This window comes from Malus sylvestris, chromosome 17 (assembly GCF_916048215.2).
Source record: "Malus sylvestris chromosome 17, drMalSylv7.2, whole genome shotgun sequence".
NCBI lineage: Eukaryota > Viridiplantae > Streptophyta > Magnoliopsida > Rosales > Rosaceae > Malus > Malus sylvestris.
This window is the reverse complement of record NC_062276.1, coordinates 3623019-3636666: the sequence shown is the minus strand read 5'-3', so window position 1 is coordinate 3636666 and position 13648 is coordinate 3623019. Positions and strand designations below refer to the sequence as shown.

The window sequence follows — 13648 nt, the reverse complement described above, 5'->3', positions numbered from 1 at the left end:
CCCCCTTATGCAGTCCAAGAAGCACACACCAGCTTGAATAAAAAGCACTTAATTCAATAATAATCTCATTCACTTGACTACTCAGGTTTTTCTTGGTAGCTGTTGTTATAAGAGTTGAAACCCTCAGCTTCTGCTTAACAAAACAGTGATTTTCGTGCAAATCTACTTCTCTCCATTTTAGTCACCCTAAAAGGGCGGCTGAGGCTCCGGATTCAGACTCCTCCCGGGTGGCACATGATATATAGCTTTGGATGAAGTTAGCTTTTAACTCACAAGTGCTTCTCTTAGAGCTCACGGTCAAGAACTAGTTAAAAGTGCTTATCCAAAAAGCTTAAGCTGTTCCACTATTTGATTAGAGATATATTATTTCTTACGATTTAGAGAAGGAAGAGAAGTATGGAGCAGAAGAATGAGATGGAAAAGGTTGATGATGTGATGTTGCCGGGTTTTCGGTTTCACCCGACCGATGAGGAGCTTGTAGGGTTTTACCTGAAGAGAAAAATCCAGCAGAGGGTTCTTCCCATTGAGCTGATCAAGCAAGTTGACATTTATAAATATGATCCCTGGGATCTTCCAAGTAAGCTAACTTGTCTCTGATTCATTCTTATAAAGTGCTTTTAGTTTAGATTTTTAAACTGTTCGCCCTTTTCATGTTTTGGATCTGTCTCAAGTTTATGATGTTTATGGCCAATTTAGAAAGGTTAAAAGTGTTTTCTGCAGCAAAAAACGCTTCTACCTTCGTTTGACTAGACAGAAAAACTCAAAATTTATGAAGCGTTCTCTGTCAACCTAGTAGGTGCTTCTTGAGGAAGCACTTGGATTTTTAAAATAAATTTCAACATATTTCATATATTCTTCTTGCTTTTTGCTTTTTGCTTAACTTTCTAAATGAGCGTATAGCAACTGTCTCTGAACTTATAAGTTGTGTTTCATCTGTGCAAGCAGAGCTGGCAAGTACTGGGGAGAAAGAGTGGTACTTCTACTGCCCGAGGGACCGAAAATACAAGAACAGCACCAGGCCTAATCGCGTCACAGGAGCCGGTTTTTGGAAAGCAACCGGAACAGACCGGCCTATCTATTCTTCGGAAGGCTCCAAGTGCATAGGTTTAAAGAAGTCCCTTGTGTTCTACAGAGGCAGAGCTGCAAAAGGGATCAAAACTGACTGGATGATGCACGAGTTTCGGTTGCCTTCTCTCTCAAATTCAGTTCCACCAAAAAAGCTCTTAGATAAAAGCCTCCCTGCAAATGTAAGTACTAGTTAAAATTTTGGACACCGAAATAAAATAATCGGGCTATGAAACTATTGTTCACTTTTTATTAAAGAACTGACTGTCGACATGTCATTATTAATGGTTGTATCTTTCGTGCCAACATGTTATCGCTCTGCTGATTAAAATACTTCATGGTGTGCAGGATTCATGGGCAATTTGCAGGATTTTCAAGAAAACAAACTCCATGGCACAGAGAGCACTTTCTCACTCTTGGGACTCTCAGTTTCCAGAGCCTAGAGCAGCTGGTTTATTCACTCAACAGTTCAGCTCAGAGAACATGTCTTGCACAACCGACATGGGATCAACCATGCAGTTTTGGAATAACAACGACTTGCAACAAGCATCTAACACAAACTACTCTTCCTTTGACACTCTTCCTTACAAACCAATCAACCCGACCGTGTTGAAACCCTCCATGTTTGATGGAGAGTTTCCCAACAGCCTCATGTTCTCGCCGGCTGAACTGTCAGGAACTATGAACCCTGCATTAATCGGTGATTTAAGCAACACCGCGGGGAGCATAGATTTCGATGGTTCACAGCAGCAGTTCACCAGCTTTTTGATCAGTTTGCAGCAACAGAATCAGATGCAAGGAAACACAGGGTCATCAGAAAACGAAGGGGGATTCAGGAAGAACATGAGTCGTAGTAGTAGTAGTAATAGTACAAGCCAGTGGGGAAGCAGCAGCATCAGAACAATTGGTTTTCCCTTCAGTTTGGCTTCAGATGATGAGGCTTGGAAGCCAACTCTGCCTTCTTATTCACCACCTTGTCCTAGTAGCTATTCTACTAACAAATGCTACACTTGATTCAAATCATTTTGCGGAAGAGAACATATTTGGTGGGACTGCCTGATTAGGGCAATTCTTACATTGGGTGAGACCAAAATATCAAGATATCTCATACTTCTATGAGGGGCGTTTACAGATGATGTGGTCAGACATCCTACCCGAAATTTTATCCTCCGGTGGTTGACCCCTTGTAATCATGTAGCTAGTATCCAAATCATACTCCTAGTCCTTGTAGTGTCGTTGTACAGTTTCCTACATTCCAATCATACAAGTTTAGGCAACATGTTTAATTTATGTAGCACTTGGGCATTTTAAAAGCATTTTCCAACTAGCCCTTAGATACTCCCAAATGCCTGCCTCCAATTACCGATAACTATAAATTGTGCCTTACAAAGTGATTTGAGATGAATTTACAAGAATATGACTCGAATAGCAGACGTGGGCATAGTTAGATTGGCTAGAATATGTATGTTTTTTTATGCACTCGAGTCTGAATTCTCTTTCCTACAGTTCATATTAGACTAAAGTACAATATTGTCTTTTTAAAAAGAGGACAACTCAAATAATATAATTTTAGACAGATCTGAACTTAACCAAGTTAGTTAGAGCAGTGAGTTCAAGTCGAATTTTTCTTCTTGTAATCCGTACGTTTGTAAAATTTTAGAAGTTGAGAGAAAGCCCGTAATAAAAAGAGGATGCGGAGGCCCAGATGAAACCCAAGCCCATAATCTTAAACCGACCCAAGTAAAAGAAAGAGTGAAAAATCAGCCTCAAAAAGTCAAAACCCAAAAGCAACTTCTGGGTTTTAGGGTTTTGCTGGGGAAAACCCTCACCATCCACTTCCTCGCAATTTTCGCTGGCTCAATTCTCTCAGGTTTGCTCGATATAATCCAATCATTTCAAACTCACTTGTTATTTCTTTGAATTTTTCCCAAATTTCTGAGCTTTTTTTAAATTTGTTTATCATTTCTTTGAGCTTTTTTCATTTTATGCGAGTGTTTAACAATGGCTAGAGGCCCTTCAAGTTCTCTGTTTCGAATTTATGCTTCCAAGAAGAACATATCTAGGTTTAGGGTTTTGATATGGAATCAACATGTTAGTTCTTCTGCATCATATGACCGCTCTCTATCCTCAAATTTCCAATTTTGTCCCGCTTTCGATGTTCCGAATCACCGTTCGTTTTCGACGGGATTCAGGGACCTAATTCGGGTTAGATTGCCCCCCAAAGGCCCGAATTTCACAGGCTGCAGTACCTTTGATGCGAAACCATTTTCGACTACTGTGGAGGATGAGGAGGATAATGGGGTTTGTAGTAGTAGAATGGTGGATTCTGAATGTGATTTTGATGCAGATGCTGGGAAAATTTTGGACTTTGTAAATGAGGGTAGTGCTCGCAATTTGTCAAATTGTGGAGATGGAGATGAGGGTAATGTCAGTCTGGTTTGTGATTCGATGGTTGTTGAGTCGGAAAATGGTGATGAGAATGTGAGTTCAGCGAAACCTATGAACTTTCAGCAGGTTGCGTCACGTGAGCCTGTTGAATTGTATCATGAGCTTCGCAATGCTGAAAAGGGTGCAAAGCAGAGACGGGCTGATTGGGAGACTCTTCAAGAGATATTCCGGAATTTTGGCAATTCGGGTTGGGCATGCGATCAGGCTCTTGCAATATACATTGGACGTTCATTTTTCCCTACTGCCGTGCACAAGTTTCGAAGTTTTTTCTTCAAGAAGTGTTCGGCTGATGTTGCCAAATATGTGGTATCCCTTGGTCCATCTAATGATGCTGTGAAGTTTTTGTTTCCTATATTTGTTGAATATTGTTTAGAAGAATTTCCAGATGAGATCAAGCGTTTTCGTAGTATGATTGAATCAGCAGATCTCACTAAGCCTCATACATGGTTTCCATTTGCACGGGCTATGAAGCGTAAGATAATTTATCACTGTGGTCCAACCAATAGTGGTAAAACATACAATGCTTTGCAACGGTTTATGGAAGCAAAGAAGGGTATTTACTGCAGTCCTCTGAGATTATTGGCTATGGAAGTCTTTGATAAAGTCAACGGGCATGGAGTTTATTGTAGTCTTCACACAGGACAAGAAAAGAAATTTGTCCCATTCTCAAACCATGTTGCTTGCACAGTTGAAATGGTGTCAACTGATGAAATGTATGATGTTGCCGTGATTGATGAAATTCAGATGATGGCAGATCCATATAGAGGTTTTGCATGGACAAGAGCATTGCTTGGGCTGAAGGCTGACGAGATACATTTGTGCGGAGATCCAAGTGTTCTGAACATTGTTCGACAAATCTGTTCAGAAACTGGTGATGAGTTGCACGAGCAGCATTATGAGAGGTTCAAGCCATTGGTGGTTGAAGCCAAAACGCTCTTGGGAGATCTTAAAAATGTTCGGTCTGGAGACTGTGTGGTTGCTTTTTCTAGGAGAGAGGTATTTGAGGTTAAAATTGCAATTGAAAAACACACTAATCATCGTTGTTGTGTTATTTATGGTGCCTTGCCACCAGAGACTCGTCGACAGCAAGCGAATTTGTTTAATGATCAAAATAATGAATACGATGTGCTTGTTGCTACTGATGCAGTGGGAATGGGTCTAAATCTCAATATCAGGAGGGTTGTGTTCTTTACGCTTGCAAAGTACAATGGTGACAAAACTGTCGCGGTTCCAGCGTCTCAGGTGAAGCAGATTGCTGGAAGAGCTGGTCGGAGAGGAAGCATCTATCCAGACGGACTCACAACCACATTGAATTTAGATGATCTGGATTACTTAATTGAAAGTCTAAAGCAACCTTTTGACGAAGTTAAGAAAGTGGGCCTTTTCCCTTTCTTTGAGCAGGTTGAGCTATTCGCAGGGAAAATTCCTGATGTTACGTTCTGCCAGCTACTTGAAAATTTTAGTGAAAATTGTCGTCTGGATGGTTCATACTTCCTGTGTCGACATGATCATATAAAGAAGGTTGCAAATATGTTACAGAAGGTTCCGGAACTATCTCTGGAGGATCGTTTTAACTTCTGTTTTGCCCCAGTTAATATCAAAGACCCAAGAGCTATGTATCATCTTCTAAGGTTTGCTTCATCATATGGTCAGAAACTCCCTGTCAACATTGCTATGGGCGTACCAACGGGATCTGCCCGTAACAATAAGGAGCTCTTGGATCTGGAGACCAAGCACCAAGTTTGTTCTATGTATATGTGGTTGTCACACCACTTCAAGAAGGAAACGTTTCCATACTGGAAGAAGGCTGAGGCAATGGCCTCGGATATTGCTGAGTTGTTGGGCAAGTCTCTAGCCAATGCTAATTGGAAACCAGAGTCAAGGCAGGCAGAGAACCAAAAGTTTCTTGAACAGAAGCAAAATAGTTATGAGAGGCCAAGGTCACTCATCAAGCTGTATGACAAGTAAGTTTGGATATGTTTTGATTATTTTTTTATACGTTTCCCAAATATTATCGATTTCAGAGGCATCTGTTAAATGTATACATTGGGATCTTTTGATATGTTTTCTTAATTGTTTGCCTTACCGTTTCACATTGCTAACAATTTCTTCTGATTTATAGGAAAAAGCATGACCGGTCTGTACAACATGAGCTCGGAGAGAAAGTAACTGCTTAGCGTTCTTGCAGGTAATTTTTTTCTACTAACCACATTCAATAGCTGCTGCAATTGTATGCAAGGGAAATTTCTATTCCCGAATTACTGAGTAGAAGTAGAGTTGTTCCGTAACTAAGTACTACGTTCATTGGCCGAGTTCCTTGTGTCTTTTTTTTTAAATAATTGAACTGAACTTCTTGTCACACGTACAGATGTGTTGGTTCTTATATCATATGTTGACATAAACCTTTCTGTATTCTTCCAAATATGTTTGAGTTGACAACAGAAAGATATTCTGCAGGCACTCGGTGTGTGCAAACCAGTAGTCAGAGATAGACAACCATGAGGGCAGATATGAGATATGTTAGACTACAACTGTGTACTTTACCGTCGTCTGGGAGCTCATGTGGACTGAGTTTGCAACAGTTACAGTGTTACGAAGACACAGCAGGTTTGCTACTCTCATGAGCTCACCCTATTTTCGAGTATGGTGGCGGTTTGCTTTTAGAATAGGAAACATGTTTAAATATCTCAACTGAGTACGAGTAAGATGCAACTATATTGTTCAAAATTAAAGGATTAAAGGACAAGAAAGAGTTGTTTAATCATTTTCGGGATAACTTATAATGGCTAACTGATTGTGTAAATTCTTTGCATTATAAGATCACCGACGGTGATTTGGATTAACCAGAAGCCCTATTTCCGGTTGGTTGACCAAACAATCCAGGGAAGTAACTATGTCTGTGTGAGTCATTTTGTTTTACTGTATTTGACATGTCCGAAAAGTAACATCGAGCGAAATTGAACCATAAAACAAATGGGATCAAGGTAATTACTTTTGTGTATATCAACAAAACAAGTTATATCAGTAGAACGCTTCTGCTATCATTTTCTTTCCTCCTTGGTGATATATGGCTACTGCTCGAGTGCAAACTCTACAGTTTTGATCGGAGTCCAAAAGTATTTTCTAGTGTGACGGGAAGGAGACGCTACGCCCAACCCGCCTTTCCTTTTAACTTTTTCCGGGCATATCTTCAGTTTACCTGCACCCTCTTACTATGTGTCTATAGCTGTCATTTATCCTCCATTTGCAGCATTTTCCCCCTCTCTGCACAGGGACCTTGACTGCAAACGATTTCATCTGTTACCGGTTAATGGAGATGTCTTCTGCACGAATGGACTACAGTAGGAAAAGAAGATAAAAACAAGCAAATGTGTAGAATCGTCTTTTGATCTTTCGTTCGGAAAAGACCAGGTGATATACGCCGGAATTCATCATTCCACGGAAGTTAAATGAGTTTGTGTACTTGCGCATCACACACCACGCAGTTGTGAACGAAATCACCGGCAGCCGGTATGGCCTGCACTTTGCAGGCGCTGCACCAGAGCAAGTTTTGGCGGGGGAAGTTGGCCCATAAAATCTGGTTCTGGTTGCACGCAAAACACTTTCCCTCCAAGGTGCTTTCCTTGTAGTCCTGCGTCCAATATGAACAATATATATCAAATCTCTAACAATATAAAATCGTAATTTTTAGTTCACCGGCTGCTGATCTCACCTTGTAGAAATCGAATTCACCAAGGAAGAATCCCGATGATTTGTTCCATTTTCTTGCAAGGGCCTCTAATAAAACCAAATGCCATTGTGGATTGCTCCAAGGCCTCATCCTCCAAGCTATCATCTTCAATGAAAAAATAAATAAAAAAAAATCTAGGAAATATACGAATCGTTCTTACCAATAATAACCTTCGTAAATATTGAGCTCAGATAATGCACATGTTCTTAAGGGCTACTTCGATACTGCTTTTCACTCGAGAGTTGTTGCCCATTTTCTAGTCGGTAAGAAGTTGTGTAGATATGTAGATCAGATATTGAATGTGTTCTTACCAGTAAGAACATGTGCAAATAAAAGGGGAACTGCAAGGCGCTTTGAGTGTATGACAAAGGTTGTGGTGAAGCCTGGGATTTGGCACATAAGTTGGAGAAAGATTTGATGAAGTCACTGAGCTTAGAGAAGCCAACGCGCAAATGATCCAATTCTAAGTCACTTTTCAGAGAGGAGAGAGCGTATTCTCCACTCGGATGCTTTGGAAGACGTTGTAAGAAGCGATCGAGGAAACCACTTCTTGCAAGCCTTTAAGCCATACAGGCATGCTTTTACTGTCCTTGGGGCTGCTGATATTATGTGCTTGAGTTGATGTGTTCGGTTGGCCTTGGACTACCTTATCAAGCCAAGAACTTGTTCGGGTTTATTTGCTTCCATAACCATCTCGCTGGACGACACCTTTGCTGCAACTGGAAGTGGTGGAGATTGGCAATTGCAATTCTTCTCTTGTTCTTGTTGTCGAAGTGACATTTTCTCCGACTCAGCTGCCATTTTTGGTATTAGACTTTTTATTTCGACCGGCGTGCCTGCCATGGTGACATATTCTTTAAATCTGACAAATCCAGAGCCTCGAGATTGCATCTTGTTTTCCATTTGAGCTAAAATGATTGGCATCTTCCATCGGCCCAAATTCTTTTTCAAAAAACTTACCCAACGAATCGGCTTCACAAAGTAACATATGAACATTACGTTATCAAGAGAAATAGAGTTGAATACATCTGTTATACAAATCAATGAAGAATGCCTGAGTATTCGTAATCCATACAACTTAAAGCACTTGGATCCTCTAACACATCCACGAGGAGAATCGAAGTATTTACAAATCTCTGCCTTGTTGCTGGAGTGAATAGTTCTAGCGCACACATACAGTATGGAAACTTGAGAACGTACTAATAGATTAAGGACATACACATGCACAAGCACTTTCAGTAGCGGTGTCTTCATCTTGCATGGTTAGAAGTGCTTCGCAGGTGCTTGAGAAAGCCTCGTCGCCTCTTGAACATGGCATTCATGCTGATTGGTACCTGCAAAATTGAAAACCGATAGTTAGAAATGTGAAATCAAACGTACAGTTGTTACACGTTTCGAAAATCAACTTATTGAGGCTAACAGTACTGGTTGGGTTCAGCAATATGAAACGCTAGTCTTGCGAGTTTGTCAGGTTGATAGGTCTTTGTCTACTGGTAATGTTAACAGTTTTGCAGACACGGAGATAAACGTTAGCAGTCGAAGTTTGAATTCCAAGAGCCAGCTTCCAAGAGGCAAATAGAGAATAAATACTAACAACATTGAACTGGACCGAACCAGATTGGGAATTTCACTATTTGTTCCTCTGGCTCACTCGTGCACCATGCTTAATGAGAAGCCATAAAATTCTGAAACAAGAAATCAATCAGAATTTATATAGGCAATTAACTCTATGCATTTGTGTGTGATTGAGAGAGAGAGAGAGAGAGAGAGAGAGACTCTATCTGCTGTGGATACAATATATGAGCGGAATATTTACATTTGTTCTTGCCGATAAGAACACGTTCAATATTTGACCTGAATATTTATGCATCTTTTTAACGGTAAGAACATGTGCATTATTTGAGTTGAATATTTACAAAGGTTATTACCGGTAAGAACGCGTCATATATTTCCTATATTTTTTTTATAAAATTATTCTGAAATAGTAGGCAAAGTGTTAGAAAAATGCATGGCGGATAATGACTCATCTTGACACGCTAACTCTTGCATCGTGGCACGTCATAACAAGCCTTGCGAATTGTCGACAAAATGCATGGTGTGTCATAACATGCATTCTGCCGACAATTCACAACACTTGTCATGTCATGGTCAACATCGATGTTCTGGCGTGCCACGATGCGAGAGTTACCATGTCAAGACAAGCCATGACATATAATTTTCTAACACTTTAACACACTAACCCTCGCATCGTGGCATGCCAAACCATTGCTGTTGGTAGGCGTTACACAGAAAGGAAAAAAAATTGCACAACAGATCACCTTCCTCAGCTTTACCTTAATGACATCGTTGGCTTTCGAAATTCTCCTCCGAATTCTCTCAGATAAACCGGCTCTGTCACACTCTGATCACGTACGTAAGCCTCTCTCTCCTCTTCAAATTCTTAGTTTCAATTTCCTAAATTTTTCGAGAAACCAAACGGAGTGTTAGGGTTTATAAAAAGAATAACAGATTGGACATCAACGACGATTGTCATGTCGTGATCAATATCGATGTTCTGATGTGCCACAATGCTCCAACTTGTGACAATAACAGATTGGACATCAAAGGAGTTGTTTATGAAGTGACACGTCACACAACACTACAGTGAGGATGTGAAAAGACTGTAAGGCCCTCGAGACCTCTCTCCCGTATACACACACGCACAACAATCATTACAAAACCCTCTCGCTGATTTTCCCTCGCTTTCCAGAGTAAATTAGGGTTTTGCTTTGCCTCCAGAGCTAGGGTTCTGCTTTCTCACGATGGTGGCGGACGCGGCGAAGCAGCCCAAGCTCACCGAGCGAGCTCCGGAGGACGACGCCGATCACCTTGACAAGGAGCTCGTGCTCTCCGTCGAGAAGTTGCAGGAGGTTCAAGACGAACTCGACAAGGTTCTGCAACCTCTCTGTTCTCTCTGCTCTCTCTCTCTCTCTCTCTATGCTGCGTATATATGTGTATAAATATATGTATTGGCAATTTGTATGTATAAAGCGTCTGCATATCACAGCTCATAAGTGTAGCTCTCAATTTCAATTTTATTTTAATTTTTGTTATTTGTATTGGATTTCAATCACCGTGTAGAGCTTTACATATTTTTAATTACATCTTTCATTTATTTTTGTCGTTTGGTTGCCTGTATATGTTATCTTTATGCCTTGAGCACCTATCAATGTTTATATCAGAATGGTTTGGTTCATTGGATAAGCTTAAGATTTCATTTTGGTATATAATGCTGATGAAGCTTGAAATTGCATTGGCACCCCACAGGTTGATGACGAAGAGAATGACAAGGTTTTGGACATTGAGCAAAAGTATAACGAGATACGCAGGCCCGTCTATGTGAAGCGGAATGAGATAATAAAAACCATTCCTGACTTTTGGCTAACTTCTGTTAGTGATCCGATATATTTCATATTCATCTTATTTTAGAACGTTTAATGGTTGATACATAATTTGGGCATGTATATAACTTGTGCATTATTGTTGGACGCAGTTCATGAGCCATCCTGTACTTTGTGATATTTTGAGTGCAGAAGACCAGAAGGTCAGACAAATAGTTTGTTAAAGATTTTTACTTTGAGTAAATTTTTGTGTTTCCTCCTACCGTCTTAATTCTTTCAGCTGACTGGAATTGATCAAGTCCGTGTGTTTACTAATTCTCTTCTTTTCTTCTTCACATAGATTTTCAAGTATTTAAAGTCTATTGATGTGGTGGACTTCAAAGATGATAAGACGTTAGGATACTCCGTCACATTCGTAAGCTCCCTGTTTTCGTGTTGACTTTACCTTGGGGACACGCACATTCTATTGTCTGTTCTTTTTGCATGCTGATTTTCTTTGTTCATTTTGGATTTTGCTCCAATTATATAATGCCCATTTTTCTCTGATAGTGTTTGAATTACTCTTTACTAATGCTTCTTTCTAATGCCTCTGTTTCAGAACTTTAATGACAACCCTTATTTTGAAGATACAAAGCTGACAAAAACTTTTACATATATTGATGGTCAGACAACAAAAATTACTGGTACTCCCGTCAAATGGAAGGAGGGCATGGTATTCACCGCATTTGCCACTTTGGCCCTTGTCTTCTTTTCCCTCTCTTCTTTTCTCCCTTCATAGAATTTACTGGAGTTGTAAATTGTGTAGGGTCTTGCAAATGGAGTTACTGACGTGAAAAATGGAAAGAAACGACCACATGTTGATGAGAGGTTATGTTCTTTTGGTTCTATGTGTTCGTTTATGGCTAATCTGTTCTATTAGGCTGGGGTTCAAGGGTTCATAAGCTATTAGGACCTCTTTTTTTGCTTGGCATAAAGTGTGAGACCCCTGTTTTTTGTACATCTGAACCAAGAAGCAAAACATCTTTTGTACTGCTATGTATTCCATGTTGTATGCCCTTATAAAGGTACAATTGAATACTACTTTAATAAGAATTAAATGCTTCAAATTTTTTTAACATAGGAATTTATTACATTGAGGATCTTATTTCTTATTTTTGTTCCCATATATATTTTTGTTCCCATGAGCGGTAGGTCTCGGGTTCGAGACTTGGGAGCAGCCTCTCCATAAATGGGGGTAAGGCTAGCCGACATTCACCTCTCCCAGACCCTGCGTAAAGCGGGAGCCTTGTGCACTGGATACGACGACCATATATATTTTGTAATTCTTGCTCTTTGACTCACCTATTGGCATTTTAATTATTGCAGCTTCTTCAGTTTGTTTAACGAAACTGAACATAAAGATATAGATGCAATTCATGATGAGGTAACGTCTGTTTTTGTTTATCTATATTCACTGAGTAACGCTTGTATGTATCTGTGCATGCTAATTTTTCATATGTAAAATGCTTCTTTTAAAAGGAAAATCACCTGAATGGTTATCACTCATAACCATCAAAATTAATGGTATTTGTTTGCCAATGTGTAGTTTTTAGTTATAGTTTCCTCCTTTTAAGGTTTAACTGTAGCCAATTGCTGCACGGTATAAATTGAAGTTAAAAAAAATCTGTTTTTATTTTCCTTTTAATCTTTACTGATCTTTCATTTACTGTGACATTGCAGGTGGTAGAGATAATTAAGAACGACTTATGGCCCAATCCTCTAAAGTATTTTAATAATGTAATATTCTCTCTTCATGAGTGTATATTTGTTATTTTTAATACATCAACCGATCACTTCGGTTTTATTTATTTAAAAGTAGTTGGGTAACATGTATAGATCCCTTTTTTTAAGGCTTTTGGAACAAACGGGATGGATTATCATCTCCTAGACTTGTTGGGAGTGCTAGTCTATCTCCAAGACTTGTTGGGAGTGCTAGTCTATCTACCAAGACTAACCCTAGCAGGCAGGGTAACTTTTTATATTTGTTGTTTCAGGAGGCTGATGAGGAGGAGGTCGATGAAGAGGATTCTGAAGATGATGAAATGGTAACAAAGATGAAATTTCATTGCCTATATATTGTGTGCATCATTATTCTTCTTTTCTAACTCATACAGAAAAAAATTGTTTTTTACTAATGCGGGTTGTGGTTAGACCCGATGTTGAAAAAATGTGATGCTTACATGAATTACATCTTCTGTAGTCTGTATAGGCATGTCATGCGAGTGATATATCCATAGTTAGTTGACGATTCGATAGGTTCTCTGTGTTTCTTTGTTTTGCCTCCTTTTACTGTGGCAAATGGTTGCATTGTGAAATAATCTGAGTGACTACATGTTGTCTGTACCGAATAGAGTTATTGGTCTTGCATAACGCAGTGGCACGCCAACATGTTACAAAACCATAACAGCAAATTCAGTTCTGCTTTCGGAGCATGGTTTTACTTTTCATATTCATGGGCGGGTTATGACAGGCTGGTTGATCAGCCCACTCATGCCCCACAAAACAGGATCCCATCCCCTCGAGTCTTATGAGAATATATTCGTTCTAGTCAGAGTTGATCACCGTGGATATTAGTGTTGAATTGATGACTGACAACTTCGGAATGCATATGTGCAGGAGAATGGTGACGAAGAAGATGATGAAGACGACGATGACGAGGAAGATAGCTAGATTCTTCTCGGGCCGACTTCTCTTTCATGGATTATGTCTTGGTCGATCAGCGATATGTACCATTGTAGTAGGATACATGGGAAGAGAAGAGGACTTGTAGCTTATTAATCCCCCACAGCAGACTTGTCGCATATAAATTAGTCTCAGTTTTATGGTTTAGGCCTTTTGGGTTTTGTTTTGGTGCACAAAGTCGTTTTATGGTTCATACAGCCCACCCTGCTTAACGGGGATATGGTTGTTGTAGGCGTGCCTATACAATTCAATCTTATAGCCAATGAGGTTTTAAAGCTTAAAAGATCTTGGGTTTTTTCGTTAC

The 13648-nt window shown here is 39.8% G+C and overlaps 3 protein-coding genes and 1 pseudogene across 4 annotated transcripts; 3 read left to right on the top strand and 1 right to left on the bottom strand.

Moving 5' to 3' along the window:
• Window positions 1-2459, top strand: LOC126611701 (protein FEZ-like). The gene is made up of 3 exons (XM_050280081.1): window positions 1-577; window positions 946-1247; window positions 1414-2459. The coding sequence occupies exons 1-3, from the start codon at window positions 397-399 to the stop codon at window positions 2077-2079; spliced, it is 1149 nt and encodes a 382-aa protein (XP_050136038.1). The 5' UTR covers window positions 1-396; the 3' UTR covers window positions 2080-2459.
• Window positions 2460-2829: 370 nt separating this feature from the next.
• Window positions 2830-6356, top strand: LOC126611697 (DExH-box ATP-dependent RNA helicase DExH18, mitochondrial). Of its 2 annotated transcripts, none has more exons than XM_050280078.1 (3): window positions 2830-5477; window positions 5636-5701; window positions 5956-6356. In XM_050280078.1, the coding sequence occupies exons 1-2, from the start codon at window positions 3067-3069 to the stop codon at window positions 5688-5690; spliced, it is 2466 nt and encodes an 821-aa protein (XP_050136035.1). In that variant the 5' UTR covers window positions 2830-3066; the 3' UTR covers window positions 5691-5701; window positions 5956-6356. The 2 variants fall into 2 exon arrangements, with proteins under 2 accessions (XP_050136035.1, XP_050136034.1); XM_050280077.1 differs by having other exon boundaries at window positions 2831-5477; window positions 5971-6356.
• A 457-nt stretch (window positions 6357-6813) lies between these two features.
• Window positions 6814-9188, bottom strand: LOC126610450 (uncharacterized; annotated as a pseudogene).
• Window positions 9189-9955: 767 nt separating this feature from the next.
• LOC126611703 (NAP1-related protein 2-like) lies at window positions 9956-13627 on the top strand. Its single transcript, XM_050280084.1, has 10 exons — window positions 9956-10173; window positions 10550-10672; window positions 10776-10826; window positions 10964-11038; window positions 11222-11335; window positions 11429-11490; window positions 11989-12046; window positions 12343-12399; window positions 12657-12707; window positions 13279-13627. The coding sequence occupies exons 1-10, from the start codon at window positions 10045-10047 to the stop codon at window positions 13330-13332; spliced, it is 774 nt and encodes a 257-aa protein (XP_050136041.1). The 5' UTR covers window positions 9956-10044; the 3' UTR covers window positions 13333-13627.
• Window positions 13628-13648: the final 21 nt, after the last annotated feature.